Genomic DNA, 15,869 nt, shown 5'->3' with positions numbered 1-15,869 from the left:
CATTTGTCCAATGAATTCTATTAGTTATTTAACTCTGCCTTTAGTTATCAATAGAATGATGCTTCAAAGTACATCACCATAGTTTTATATCCATAGGTGGAGTGTGAGGGTATTTTGTAAGAACTCAAAAGGATCACAAATTGATATAATAATGGATTGAAGGGTAAATTCAGAGAAGAATAAGCTTCATTCTGAAGTGTCTTTGTTTAAAAATCCATCTAATATAGAATGATGAGAGGAGGCCTTCAAGATAGCAAAGCAGTAAGACGTGGAGATCACCTTCCTCCCCACAAATACATCAAAACTACATCTACATGTGGAACAATTCTTACAGAACACCTACTGAACGCTGGCAGAAGACCTCAGACTTTGCAAAATGCAAGAAGCTCCCCACATACCTGGGTAGGGCAAAAGAAAAAGGAAAAACATAGACAAAAGAAGAGGGACAGGACCTGCACCTCTGGGAAGGAGCTGTGAAGGAGGAAAAGTTTCCACACACTAGGAAGCCCCTTCACTGGAGGAGACGGGGCTGGGTGGGGGCAAAGCTTCAGAGCCACGGAGGAGAGTGCAGCAACAGTGTACAGAGAACAAAGCAGAGAGATTCCCGTACAGAGGATCAGTGCTGACCAGCACTCACCAGCCTGAGAGGCTTGTCTGTTCACCCGCCGGGGCGGGAGGGGGATGGGAGCTGAGGCTCCAGCTTCGGAGGTTAGATCCCAAGGAGAGGAATGGGGTTGGCTGCATGAACACCGCCTGAAGGGAGCTAGTGCACCACAGCTAGCCAGGAGGGAGTCCGGGAAAAGTCTGGAACTGCCTAAGAGGCAAGAGACCATTGTTTCAGGGTGTATGCAGAAAGGGGATTCAGAGCACTGCCTTATGAGCTCCAGAGACAGGCACGAGCCGTGGCCATCAGCATGGACCCCAGAGATGGGCATGTAATGCTAAGGCTGTGGTGGCAGCCACCAAGAAGCCTATGCACAAGCACAGGTCAGTATCCACACCTCCCCTCCTTGGAGCCTGTGCAACCCACTACTGCCAAGGTCCCGTGATCCAAGGACAACTTCCCTGGGAGAACACATGGCATGCCTCAGGCTGGTGCAACTTCTGCTGCAGCAGGCTCTTCCCACATTCCATACCCCTCCCTCTCCTGGGCCTGAGTGAGCCAGAGCCCCCTAATCAGCTGCTACTTTAACCCCATCCTGTCTGGGCAGGAACAGATGTCCTCAGGTGACCTACAGGCAGAGTCTGGGCCAAATCCAAAGCTGAACCCCAGGAGCTGTGCAAAAAAGGAAGAGAAAGGGAAATTTCTCCCAGCAGCCTCAGGAGCAGCAGGTTAAACCTCCACAATCAACTTGATGTACACTGCATCTGTGGAATACCTGACTAGACAAAGAATCATCCCAAAATTGAGGCAGGGCACTTTGTGATCAACTGTAGCCTTGGGGTTTGCTTTCCACATCTAATTTGTTTCTGGTTTTATGTTTATTGTAGTTAAGTATTTAGAGATTATTATAATGGGTAGATTGTTTTATTGATTTGGATGCTCTCTTCCTCCTTTAGATAGATAGATAGATAGATAGATAGATAGATAGATAGATAGATATTTCTTTTTCCTTTTTCTCTTTTTCTGAGTGTGTATGTGTATGCTTCTTTGTGTGATTTTGTCTGTATAGCTTTGCTTTTACCATTTGTCCTAGGGTTCTGTCTGTCCTTTTTTTTTTCTTTGTATAGGTTTTAGTGCTTGTTATCATTGGTGGATTTGTTTTTTGGTTTGGTTGCTCCCTTCATTCTTTCTTACCATTTTTTAAAATTACTTTTTAATTTTTTTAATTTTTAATAATTATTTTTCATTTTAATAACTTTATTTTATTTCTTTCTATCTTTATTTCTTTTTTCTCCCTTTTCTTCTGAGCCATGTGGCTGACAGGGTCTTGGTGTTCTGGGCAGCTGTCAGGCCTGTGCCACTGAGGAGGGAGAGTTGAGTTCAGGACATTGGTCCACAAGAGACCTCCTGGCTCCAAATAATATCAAATGACAAAAGCTCTCACAGAGATCTCCATCTCAATGCTAAGACCAAGCTCCACTCAATGACCAGCAAGCTACAGTGCTGGACACCCTATGCCAAACAACTAGCAAGACAAGAACACAACCCCATGCATTAGCAGAGAGGCTGCTGAAAATCATAATAAGATCATAGACACCCCAAAACACACCATCGGAAGTGGTCCTGCCCACTAGAAAGACAAGATCCAGCCTCATCCACCAGAACACAGGCACTAGTCCACTCTGCCAGGAATTCTCCAGAAACCACTGAACCAACCTTAGCCACTGGGGGCAGACACCAAAAACAACAGACCTACTAACCTGCAGCAGGCAAAAAGGAGACGCCAAACACAATAAGTTAAGCAAAATGAGAAGACAGAGAAACACACAGCAGATGAAGGAGCAAGATAAAAACACAACAGACAAAACAAATAAAGAGGAAAGAGGCAGTGTACCTGAAAAAGAATTCAGAGTAAGAATAGTAAAGATGATCCAACATCTTGGAAATAGAATGAAGAAAATACAAGAAATATTTAACAAGGACCTAGAAGAACAGAGAGCAAACAAAAAATGATGAACAACAAAATAAATGAAATTAAAAACTCTCTAGAAGGAATTAATAGCAGAATAACTGAGGCAGAAGAACGGATAAGTGACTGGGAAGAAAAAATAGTGGAAATAACTACTGCAGAGCAGAATAAAGAAAAAACAATGAAAAGAATTGGGGACGGTCTTAGAGACATCTGGGACAACATTAAATGCACCAACATTCAAATAATAGGGGTCCCAAAAAAAGAAGAGAAAAAGAAAGGGACTGAGAAAATATTTGAAGAGATTAGAGTTGGAAACTTCCCTAATATGGGAAAGGAAGTAGTCAATCAAGTCCAGGAAGTGCAGAGAGTCCTGTACAGGAAAAATCCAAGGAGAAACATGCCAAGACACATATTAATCAAACTATAAAAAATTCAATATAAAGAAAAAATATTAAAAGCAACAAGGGAAAAAAAACCAAATAACATACAAGGGAATCAGCAGAAACTCTGCAAGCCAGAAGGGAGTGGCAGGACATGTGATGAAAGGGAAAAACATACAACAAAGAATACTCTACCCAGCAAGAACCTCATTGAGATTTGACAGAGAAATTAAAACATTTACAGACAAGCAAAAGCTAAGAGAATTCAGCACCACCAAACCAGATTTACAACAAATGCTAAAGGAACTTCTCTAGTCAGGAAACACAAGAGAAGGGAAAGACCTACAAGAACAAACCCAAAACAATTAAGAAAATGGTAATAGGAACATACATATCGATAATTACCTTAAATGTAAATGGATTAAATGCTCCAACCAAAAGACATAGACTGGCTGAATGGATACAGAACAAGACCCATATATGTGCTGTCTATAAGACACCCACTTCAGACCTAGGGACACATACAGACTGAAAGTTAGGGGATGGAAAAAGATATTCTATGCAAATGGAAATCAAAAGAAAGCTAGAGTAGCAATTCTCAGATCAGACAAAATAGACTTTAAAACAAAGACTATTACAAGAGACAAAGAACAACACCATATAATGATCAAGGGATCAATCCAAGAAGAAGGTATAACAATTCTAAATATTTATGCACCCAACATAGGAACACCTCAATACACAGGCAAATTCTAACAGCCAAAATGGGAATTCCACAGTAACACAGTTATAGTAGGGGACTTTAACACTCCCTCTCACCAATGGATAGATCATCCAAAATGAAAATAAAGAAGGAAACACAAGCTTTAAATGATACATTAAACAAGATGGACTCAATTGATATTTATAGGGCATTCCATCCAAAAACAACAGAATACACTTTCTTCTCAAGTGCTCATGGAACATTCTCCAAGATAGATCGTATCTTGGGTCACAAATCAAGCCTTGGTAAATTTAAGAAAATTGAAATTGTATCAACTATCTTTTCTTACCACAAGGCTATGAGACTACTTATCAATTACAGGAAAAAATCTGTAAAAAATACAAAGATGTGGAGGCTAAAAAATATAATACTTAATAACCAAGAGATGACTGAAGAAATCAAAGAGGAAATCAAAAAATACCTAGAAATAAATGACAATGAAAACATGATGACCCAAAACCTATGGGATGCAGGAAAAGCAGTTCTAAGAGAGAAGTTTACAGCAATACAATCCTACCTCAAGAAACAAGAAACATCTCAAATAAACAACTTAACCCTACACCTAAAGCAATTAGAGAAAGAAGAGCAAAAATACCCCAGAGTTAGCAGAAGGAAAGAAACCACAAAGATCAGATGAGAAATAAATGAAAATGAAATGAAGGAAACGATAACAAAAAATCAATAAAACTAAAATCTGGTTCTTGAGAAGATAATCAAAATTGATAAACCATTAGCTAGACTCATCAAGAAAAAAAGGTAGAAGACTCAAATCAATAGAATTAGAAATGAAAAAGGAGAAGTAACAACTGACACTGCAGAAATAAAGTGCAGATGCAAATGCAGTGCAAATGCAGATCATGAGAGATTACTACAAGCCACCATATGTCAATAAAATGGACAACCTGGAAGAAATGGACAAATTCTTAGAAAAGCACATCCTTCTGAGACTGAACCTGGAAAAAATAGAAAACATAAACAGACCAACCACAAGCACTGAAATAGAAACTGTGATTAAAAATCTTCCAACAAACAAAAGCCCAGGACCAGATCGCTTCACAGGTGAATTCTATCAAACATTAGGAAAGAGTTAACACTTATCCTTCTCAAACTCTTCCAAAATATAGCAGAGGGAGGAATGCTCCTAAACTCATTCTATGAGACCACCATCACCCTGATACCAAAACCAGATGAAGATGTCACAAAGAAAGAAAACTACAGGCCAATATCACTGATGAACATAGATGTAAAAATCCTCAACAAAATACTAGCAAAGAGAATCCAACAGCACATTAAAAGGATCATACACCATGGTCAAGTGGGCTTTATCTCAGAAATGCAAGGATTTTTCAATATACACAAATCAATCAATGGAATAAACCATATTAACAAATTGAAGGAGGAGAATCATATGATCATCTCAATAGATGCAGTAAAAGCTTTCTACACAATTCAACACTGAATTATGATAAAACTCCTCCAGAAAGTAGGCATAGAGGAAACTTATCTCAACATAATTAAAGCTGTATATTGACATATGTGACAAACCCACAGCCAACATCGTTCTCAATGGTGAAAAACTGAAGCCGTTTCCTTTAAGATCAGGAACAAGACAAGGCTGTCCACTCTCACCACTATTTTTCTACATAGTTTTGGAAGATTTAGCCACTGCAAACAGAGAAGAAAAAGAAATAAAAGGAATACAAATGAGAAAAGAAGAAGTAAAGCTGTCACTGTTTGCAGATGACATGATACTATACATAGAGAATCCTAAAGATGTCACAAGAAAACTGCTAGAGCTAATCAATGAATTTGGCAAAGTAGAAGGGTACAAAATTAATGCACAGAAATCTCTTGTATTCCTATACACTAATGATGAAAAATCTGAAAGAGAAATTAAGGAAACACTCCCGTTTATCATTGCAACAAAAAATATATAATACCTAGGAATAAACCTACCTAAGGAGACAAAAGACCTGTATGCAGAAAACTATAAGACACTGATGAAAGAAATTAAAGATGATACAAATAGATGGAGAGATATACCATTTTCTTGGATTGGAAGAATCAACATTGTGAAAATGACTCTACTACCCAAAGCAATCTACAGATTTGATGCAATTCCTATCAAATTACTAATGGCATTTTTCACAGAAGTAGAGCAAAAAATTTTACAATTTCTATGGAAACACAAAAGACCTCGAATAAACAAAGTGATCTTGAGAAAGAAAAACAGAGCTGGAAGAATCAGACTCCCTGACTTCAGACTATACTACAAAGCTATAGTAATCAAGACAGTATGGTACTGGCACAGAAACAGAAATATAGATCCATGGAATAGGATAGAAAGCCCAGAGATAAACCCACGCACATATGGTCACCTTAATTTTGATAAAGAATGCAAGAATATACAGTGGAGAAAAGATAGCCTCTTCAGTAAGTGGTGCTGGGAAAACTGGACAGCTACATGTAAAAGAAAGAAATTACAACACTCCCTAACACCATACACAAAAATAAACTCAAAATGGATTAAAGACCTTAATGTAAGGCCAGACACTACAAAACTCTTAGAGGAAAACATAGGGAGAACACTCCATGACATAAATCACAGCAAGATGCTTTTTGACCCATCTCCTAGAGAAATGGAAATAAAAACAAAAATAAACAAATGGACCTAATGAAACTCAAAAGCTTTTGCACAGCAAAGGAAACCATAAATAAGACCAAAAGACAACCCTCAGAATGGGAGAAAATATTTGCCAATGAAGCAACTGACAAAGGATTAATCTCCCAAATTATAAGCAGGTCATGAAGCTCAATATCAAAGAAAAACAAACTACCCAATCCAAAAATAAGCAGAAGACCTAAATAGACATTTCTCCAAAGAAGATATACAGATTGCCAACAAGCACATGAAAAGATACTCAACATCACTAATCATTAGAAAAAGGCAAATCAAAACTACAGTGAGGCATCACTTTACACCAGTCAGAATGGCCATCATCAAAAAATCTACAAACAGTAAGTTCTGGAGAGGATGTGGAGAAAAGGGGACCCTCTTGCACTGTTGGTGGGAATGTAAATAGATACAGCCACTATGGAGAACAGTATGGAGGTTCCTTAAAGAACTAAAAATAGAACTACCATACAACCCAGCAATCCCACTACTGGGCATATACCCTGAGAAAACCATAAGTCAAAAAGAGTCATGTACCACAATGTTCATTGCAGCCCTATTTACAATAGCCAGGACATGGAAGCAACCTAAGTGTCCATCGACAGATGAATGGTTAAAGAAGTGGTACATGTATGCAATGGAATATTACTCAACCATAAAAAGAAACAAAATTGAGTTATTTGTAGTGAGGTGGATGGACATAGTGTCTGTCATACAGAGTGAAGTAAGTCAGAAAGAGAAAAACAAATACTGCATGCTAGCACATATTATGGAATTAAAAAAACAATACAAAACAAAAAATCATGGTTCTGATGAACCTAGGTTCAGGACAGGAATAAAGACACAGATGTAGAGAATGGACTTGAGGACATGGGGAGGGGGAAGGGTAAGCTGGGATGAAGTGAGAAAATGGCATAGAGTTTTATATACTACCAAATGTAAAGTAGATAGCTAGTGAGAAGAAGCGGCATAACACAGGGAGATCAGCTGAGTGTTTTGTGACCACCTAGAGTGGTGGGATAGGGAGGGTGGGGGGGAGATGCAAGAGAGAGAAGTTATGGGGATATATATATATATATATATATATATATATATATATATATATGATTCACTTTGTTAGAAAGCAGAAACTAACACACCATTGTAAAGCATTAATACTCCAGTAAAGGTGTTAAATTAAAAAAAAAATAGAATGATGCTTCCTGGCCTATGCCATTTTGATGTAAAAGTTGTTGATTAATAAGTTTCAATTACTTGATTCAGCATTTGGTTTCAAACTTTGCCTTTAGTACTCAAGGACTATCTCCAGGCAACTCTTCAGTTCATTATAAGTTCAAAAGTCTGCCTGGTTGTACCTTCTTATGCTACAGTAAATACATTTTTGTCTTGTCTCATCATCTTTGGTGTGTAACTTTTTATAACAGAGAGTTTTGAAATCATATTTTATGACAGTGAAGCTGCTAGGGGAAATTCATGGACTCAACAATCCTATCCAACATCTCCTGTCATGTGGGACTGTCCCCAGGACAGGGCAGATCAGTGAATGTGAGCTGTTTCAGTTTGACTCAACTGTCGGGCTAAAGAATTTTCCATTACATGGATGGGTGGTGAGATCAACTGAGTTTAGAACCATTCAATTTATTCTGTGGCAGCAGCAAAAGAGAATGCAATAGCGACCAGAACTGAATTTGAGTTAAGTTCTAATGAAGTAGCCATGCTGTGATCATAATTTTTTTTACTCAATTCATTATTTAAGGAACTTTCAGCATTTATGCTTGTGAGCTGTCTTTTGTATCTGCCTCCATTGTAGATTCTGGCTACAATGAAGTGGTGGTTATATCTCCATATTAGAGGCCAGTTGATAGTATATGCAGCTTCCCAGTTTCCTAGTATATTCATTTTTCTCTCCTGCAAGGTCAGTGAATAAGACCAGGGAAGGTCTGGAATTCACTTTTAAGTGCTCTGCTAGACTTCTTTCAATTCTGACAGTCTGCTGACACAGAAGTTGGGATATACACAAGAATAAACTGATTGAAAGAAAATATAAATAAGTCTATGCACCACCAAAATACTTGCAGAAGAACTCAAATTTTCTACAAATTATCTGAAAATACATAGGTTTATGGTGTACATAAACAGAGCTTTAAACTTGCTTTATAGTCAGGAAAAGCTATGAAAAGAACTGGCAACTCCTTTTAATGAAAAGAATTTCCTACACCTGAAAATGGAGTTTATCATTCCAGAGGACAGTAAATTGTGATAAATTATAGGTAGATTAACTTGACATTCTACAAAGAATCTTGTTTAAGGTAAAATGCATAAATTTAAAATTATACTAATACAAAAGAACAAAATTTTTATTTTATAGCATTAGATCATATTTGAAGAATATGTTGCATGGATAATATGTGAAATTTATTTTAACTGTTGGCATTTTTGTCATATAATACTAGATTACTTTTATAAATTTTTATAATAATCCCATACTGTCTAAAATGTCACATTAAGCCTCTAAAATATCAGTGTCATATAAGCAATAGATATCTAATAAATATTTTCATTGATGATGGAAATATGTTTTCTGAACAGGAATTTCCATTTCTTTTATGTGCAGATTTAGTGAACACACCTTATATATCAATAAGATTTCCTTATTTAATTTAATTAATTGAGGGCTCCCTTTTATTCTATAAAATGAGAATAATTGCCTCTAATTATCATTTTCAATGATAGTAGTGTCTCCTAAAAATGCTTAACTTATTGAAATCCTATGTCTTCACAAAGTATATATAAATAAGCAGAAAATATTATCATCTCCATTTTATAATAAAAACTGTAGCTAAGCATGAGAAAGTATTTATAATGAACTTTTCCAAGGCTTTTAGCCTACTCACAGTTCTTAGGTTTTAAATAACACAGATTTTAGAATTTGAAGGATCCTTAAAAAGTACCTCTTCTGAATGCCTCATTTTATGCATTAAGACACAAACTGGGCAAGATGAAATACCCTGCTCAGTGTCATAGAGCTAGTATAATAGGAGACAAGATATTTCTTATGTTTCACAAATATGACCATAATTTCTATTTTCAAGAATATTGTTAGTTATCATTTTCAAACTGAACTTTAAAAAGAGTATAACACCTTACGTTCTTTTGCAAGTCTATTCTATTATAGATTACCAAATGTGGTGGTGATCTTGCTTATCCTGGTTGTATCCACAAAGATTTCTGGATTGCTTGCATTGCTGAAGCATGTAATAATGTTTGAGATATAAAATATATAACCCATGTCTCTTTGTTGCATTTGAAGAAGACAAATAAAGATGTAAGGTTTCCCTTTGAGATAATTTATGAAATTTTATATTGCAAAAATGTGTATTTTCATGTTTTTCCTGAATATCTTATAAAGCACCATCAACAACCTTCCATTATACCTTCTTCAACATATAGGATATATAAGGAGAAGATAGTATACCTTTTTTGCACATAAACCAAAAAAACAATGATGCCTTAAAATAACTTAAGCCCTTATTCCCTATCTAGTAACACTCAATCTAGGGTATCACATCATCTCTATTATGTTGATATGAATCCAAACAATAGATCTTCTGTCAAATATACTAATATACCAAACCTAAAGCATTGCATTGCTTCAAAAAGAAGCAGGATTTTAGAAATAAGACTGCAGCACCTCTATGACTCATTTAATCAGTGACTCCATGATGTCTTTATAGGAAGTAACATCTTGGTCCCCAAAAGAATACCAGCACTAAGTAGAAAAATTTTAGGAAAAAGCATTTAAATACTTCAAAATATCATCCTGAAAATACTTAAGAATTGTTTTATTATGTAAAAAAAATAGATCTTTTTTATTACTAAGGATATTCCAATCACAAACATTTTCTTGCACACACCATATTCATAGAGGCATCTCTATATTTTGTACAGTTATTTATCCAAATATCAAAGACTTTCTCATATGCACACTCACCTGCTCAGAAAAGAAGTCACTGTGCTCTTCCAGGTATTTACTGAAAGGGTTGGGTTCATAGACTTCCTCCTCTTTTTTCAGTAATATTTTGGATTTTATAGGTACGGGGCGAATTACTCCAGGCTTCGTCTTCATGAATATCAAATTTTTTTTAAATAAAAGAAAAAATACTATTAAAATGAATACATAGGTATATTAAGTCATTCATTTGTTCTCACAGCAATTTTTTTTATTTTAAAATGATTTTATAAATACATAAAAACAGCTAGAAATCAAATGATTTTTAACTAATGTAACTTTAATTTTAGTTACCTGTTACAGCGCAATCAACTCATTAAGATCTACTATTATGACGTTCAAAATGCAAAAACGACTTCATTTATCTAGTCAAACATGTTCCTATATCCTTGCCAGCATATTCAGTCAATAAATATTTCAGTTGACAAATATTTATTGAGAGCATCCTCGGTGCTATGCAGCATACTCATTTGGGGCATGATAGGATAGACGAATCTAATACAATCCAGAAAGCCCAAAACAACTTTCTTTTTCTGGAAACCCTAAAATCCCAGAAGCCATGTTCAGACTGTGTATGATGAAACCAAGTGTAGCTTTCTGACTCAAGGGGATGGGGGTTAGGTAGCACACAGATATTCTCTTCCATGAATATGGAACACTGCTTTAAACTGCTCTGTGGCCATGCTGGGAGACTGAAATTATAATATGTGGATTTGGGAGCTATGGGAAAGACTTAATCTGCCATAAAAGCAGATCTGATGAGATCAAGAAAAATACAGCAAAGTGTATGGAGAAGAGACACACTTGAGGGCTTTCCAGAATTGAATTCCAAAACATTCCTGGGACCCAGCTGAATTTCTTCTCTGAGGTTCCCTAAGATTTTCCTTTTCTTTTACACAAATTTCCTTTTTTTTTTTTCCAATTCAGGTTGACTTCTATAACTTACAATCAAAAGAGTTTGAGTGAATAGACCAGTCATTTCAGATTCGTGGATTTGTACCCAATGTCAGTCTGATGAGAGAGAGAGAGAGGAATCTAGTTTGGGGCAATTTCAAAATGATGTTTCACAAACACCAAAATCTTGTTACACTGTAAAATTCCACAAAATGATTGATAAGTTTCCAAAAAACATCTCAAACAAGAATTCAGTAAAAAGTTGTGATGCTTTTTCTGTTTGAGCATTTTGCTGTAATCATTCTTCTCAAGCCCATTTCATTTCAGAAAACAGTAAATTAGCTCTCCTCAGTCTGTGATGATGCTCTCGAGTTAAGCCTTAAGGGAGGACATCTATCTCTCTGCCCTATAAGCCATCCGTTATGTTTTGAGTCTTGAATAAATGTCACTCTGCAATATTTTTTTCAACCCATATTTTCCCAGCTGGCTTTCATATCTATGCCAACTGGGGGAATAAAGATTGAGAAAAATCTCTATCTTCCCCAGGCAGGGAAATATATACCACTTAAGAAACTCTGATTTCTCTTCAGGGGAAATGATGAGCAAGTAACAACCAATTATGCGTGAAGTCACACAGTTGAGTATACATATGAGAGTAATATCCTCCAATGAACTCAGCACGAGAACAAAGCTCAAGCAGGTGCTGATTTTTACAACCACCTGTCATAGGGAGACACTTGATACCCGGGTCATGATCCAAAACTGTCCAGATTTCCTGTCTCTCTTTTCCACGTGACTTCCTGTTTCATTTCTCCTTCCTGCTGCTCCTACTCGTGTACAGTCTCTCCTGCTCCTTTGGGAAGCAGGAAATCAGTACAATTCTGGTACTCAGGGCTTACCAGGTTCTAAAACCAACATGGAAGTTTAGAAACTAAGCTTAATGGCACCAGCAAAAAGATGAAAGCAGAGGGAAGAAATCTGACCAGAAGCACTTGGTATGCTGTAAGAATCCTCCTGCCAGAGAAACTTGATGCCCTGGTTCCTGCATTGCTAGCAGGTGGATGTTTTGGGTCATCCTGGCCTGGAAACTTCCACTCAGATCATCTCTCTTGGGATCATCATCCTCCAGGGTGAATGCAGAAAAAACAGTCCTCTGGTTCGCTGGATATCAAGTAGCTTTAATATCAGAATCAGTTACTGACGCTTCATGCTTATTTCTCTATCAGGTTTGATGTCTTTTGTTGCTATGAATTTCCTGGATTTGATAGTTGTCTGGCAGTTGAACAAGGATTCTTTCCCTACTTCCTCTATTTCCACCTGCTCTTTTCTTGGACTTTGTGTTCCTAGGCTTTGGTCTACCTGAAATCTCTGAATTTTCCTCATTCTAGTTTGCTTATTTGGTCTCAGTACAATTGCTCCAATTCTTCCATTATATTCTTTACCTCTTTCCTTAGTCCTGTTTTTTCTCCTGCACCATAATTTGCTGTCACTTACCAGCCAGCATTTCATGGACAGGGAAGGCAACTCCAGGCAAAGGAAGACTAAACATAGTTTGCCTTTGACATTGTTCACACTTCCTGCCCTATAACCTTTAACCATACCCTCCACGCCTAACTGTGTCTTGGCCTTTGGTCAAATTGAAACTCAAACCTTGTTGACCCAATTCTGAACCTCATGTACTCTCCATAAACCATGGTATACTGATCAATCCTGTTAATGGCAGCCTCTGCACCTTGCTCATACCATTCCACATGCTTTGAAACCAGGCTCAAAACACTTGAGGATTCATTGCAGATAATGACATCATCGTTATCCCATAGACCCATATTCCATATCTTACAGGCACTACATTCAATATTTTAAATTGATTATCTCATCAATTCCTTATCAACAACCCTGTGACAGACTTAGACTCAGTCACATGCCAAAGCCACGCAGTTAATATGTGAACAAGTCGAGGTTTAATCCAGGTCTAGTCTGGTCATAAACCCAGGATTTTAATTACTCTGATGCCTACTCCAGAGATAGAGTTGGAGAGAAATAGCATAGAGAGAAACTTAACATGATTTTTAAACACCCACCTCTCTATAACGTCCTCTGGGCAATCACTAACAAAGTCCTAGTATTTTTATGTTTTTGATTCCTTCTAAATCCATTGCTTCTGTTTTATTTCCACTGCCAACTGCCACATTCATGACTTAGGCCATGGTTAACTCATCACATGTCATTTTACTTTTCTTTTCACTAGTCTTAGTAAATCCAGGTTTTCTTACCTTAAGCAGGGCACAAACACTACAGTCAGCCTCCTAAAGGATTCTGTAGTTTGCACAACCAGACATCAAAATTTATACTGATATTTCTCTGGACTTGGTATAAAATCCAGTCCCAAGAAGCAGCATGATATTGGTGGGGGGAAAGTACAAGGACATAGATTTTGATTTTTGCAATAGTGTTAATAGACTCTATGACCTTGGGAAAATCCATTCAACCTGTCTGGACCATCTACTAAAGGATCCTAATCCTCCTGCATGATTAGGTCCTTTAATAATGAATAATGGCACATTTGATTATTTACATTCCTGCCTCCTCAAGAACAACATCACACAAAGTTACTGCATAAGGCTTAGAACAGACTGTCCTTTATCAATTCCTAATCTATGCTGCATCCTTGCTCATAGTCACCTGGTATCTTCAGACTCCAAGTAGACTGGTTTGCTAATTCTGGCAAACCTAATTTGCTAAGTCTGCATCCAAACAAAAACAAAGGAAATTAGATTAACAAGTGAGAAGACTCTAAAAAGGTGAGCTACTCTAAGATGATCATTGCCAGCAATATGACAACTAAACTAATCCGAGGAGGCCCTTCCTTCATGTTTTAGCTGCTAAAGAATCGACAGATCCAGCTAGACTCGTGAGTGATAAAACAAATGTCATTCTTACAATGCTAGGGAAAGCAACACCATAACTTTCATTCCAGCCTACGTGAAGAAATAAAAACAGGTAATGACTCCCATAGCCAGCAAAAAGAGCACAGAAAGAACAACAAGAAGGTTCTCCAAATAGCAAATTTCAATGTATTGTGATGAATCTCCTGAGAATTGATTTACAGTGGATGTAAGGCTTTTCCCCCCTCTTTTGGAGCTATATTTTGAAAAAACAAAAAAAGGTTAATCTTTCATTCTTGCTAGTAAAATATTTCCCCCACCTTCAGAAAAAAAACATTATCATTGCAGAAATGGGTAGGCAGATGTTTTATTTTTAACTGGAACCAGAATACTGTGATTCTGATAACAGAATACTGTGATTCTGTTATTGTAAGTTTTAAAATCTGAGAACCTCATTAGAGCCAGGAGTACATATGGGCTTTTAGTGGATGGGGAGTCTGCCTGTTTATATTCTTCTTGACACAATTCCAAGAGTGCTAGATCCCAACAATCATGGACAACTCTGTTCTCCATTTGCTTTGATGAGAAGAGTAGTTTGCACAATACTGATAAAGTCTTTTTTTTCAAACTGAAGTATAGTTGATTTACAATGTTGTGTTAATTTCAGGTGTAAAGAAAAGTGATTCAGTTATACATATATATGTACATGTTGCTATACATATATATGTATATATGTATGCATATATGTATGCATGTATACACACACATATATGTGTATATTCTTGACATGTGTGTGACATATGTGTATATGTTGCTATATATACATATGTGTTATTCTTGACATATATGTATGTATGACATATATGTATATGTGTGTATTCTTGACTTTTTTTTTTTTTTTTTTTTTTTTTGCGGTATGCGGGCCTCTCACTGTTGTGGCCTCCCCCGTTGCGGAGCACAGGCTCCGGACGCGCAGGCTCAGCGGCCATGGCTCACGGGCCCAGCCGCTCCGCGGCATATGGGATCCTCCCAGACCGGGGCACGAACCCGTATCCCCTGCATCGGCAGGCGGACTCTCAACCACTTGCGCCACCAGGGAGGCCCTTCTTGACATTTTTGAAGTGCCTTAAAGACAAAGCAACCATTGTCTTGGAGCTCTGAAGCATTCCTCTATCAGACCATCTATCAGATGCTCTCTGCAGGCATTTTGCCAAGTGAGATCTATTCTATGTCAGGAACTGTAGTGTCTACCCAGATGAATAAGACATAACCCTTGTACTCAGAGGGCTCACAATTCATGTGAGTTAAGCACAGAACAATCACTGAGTAAATCAATCCACATCACAGGACTCCAGCCAAAGCACTCTAATGCCTCATCTTCTCACTTAGAGTAAAAACCCAAACCGTTACAAAGCCTGCAGGGTGATGCCTTCAAGACTCCATATGACCTAATCTTTCACTCTCTAACCAGCTTCTCCCTTTCCAATCTTGTCTCCTGCTACTGCCCCTCTCTCTCCCTCACTCACCACTCTGGCACACACTGTGTTCCCTACTCTGGGAGTTTGAACTTGCTCTTTGTGTTGTCTGGAACTCTCTTCTCCCTTTCCAGGACTCTCTCTTTCAATTCTTCAACTCTCTGCTCAAATGTCACCTTATTAGCAGACAGGTTTTCCCTAATGACCCATGTA

The 15,869-nt window shown here is 37.4% G+C and overlaps 1 protein-coding gene across 1 annotated transcript in view; it reads right to left on the bottom strand.

Annotated features, from left to right (window-relative positions):
• The window catches only part of MLIP (muscular LMNA interacting protein), a 172,219-nt gene that overhangs the window by 80,755 nt on the left and 75,595 nt on the right, over positions 1 to 15,869 (bottom strand). The window contains exon 11 of the mRNA XM_060111458.1: positions 10,385 to 10,513. Within this exon, the coding sequence (XP_059967441.1) occupies positions 10,385 to 10,513 (129 nt within the window). The remainder of the gene's footprint in view (positions 1 to 10,384; positions 10,514 to 15,869) is intronic.

Source organism: Mesoplodon densirostris, chromosome 10 (genome assembly GCF_025265405.1).
Source record: "Mesoplodon densirostris isolate mMesDen1 chromosome 10, mMesDen1 primary haplotype, whole genome shotgun sequence".
Taxonomy (NCBI): Eukaryota; Metazoa; Chordata; class Mammalia; order Artiodactyla; family Ziphiidae; genus Mesoplodon; species Mesoplodon densirostris.
Note: the sequence above shows the minus strand (reverse complement) of the source record. Positions and strands in the feature narration are given on the sequence as shown.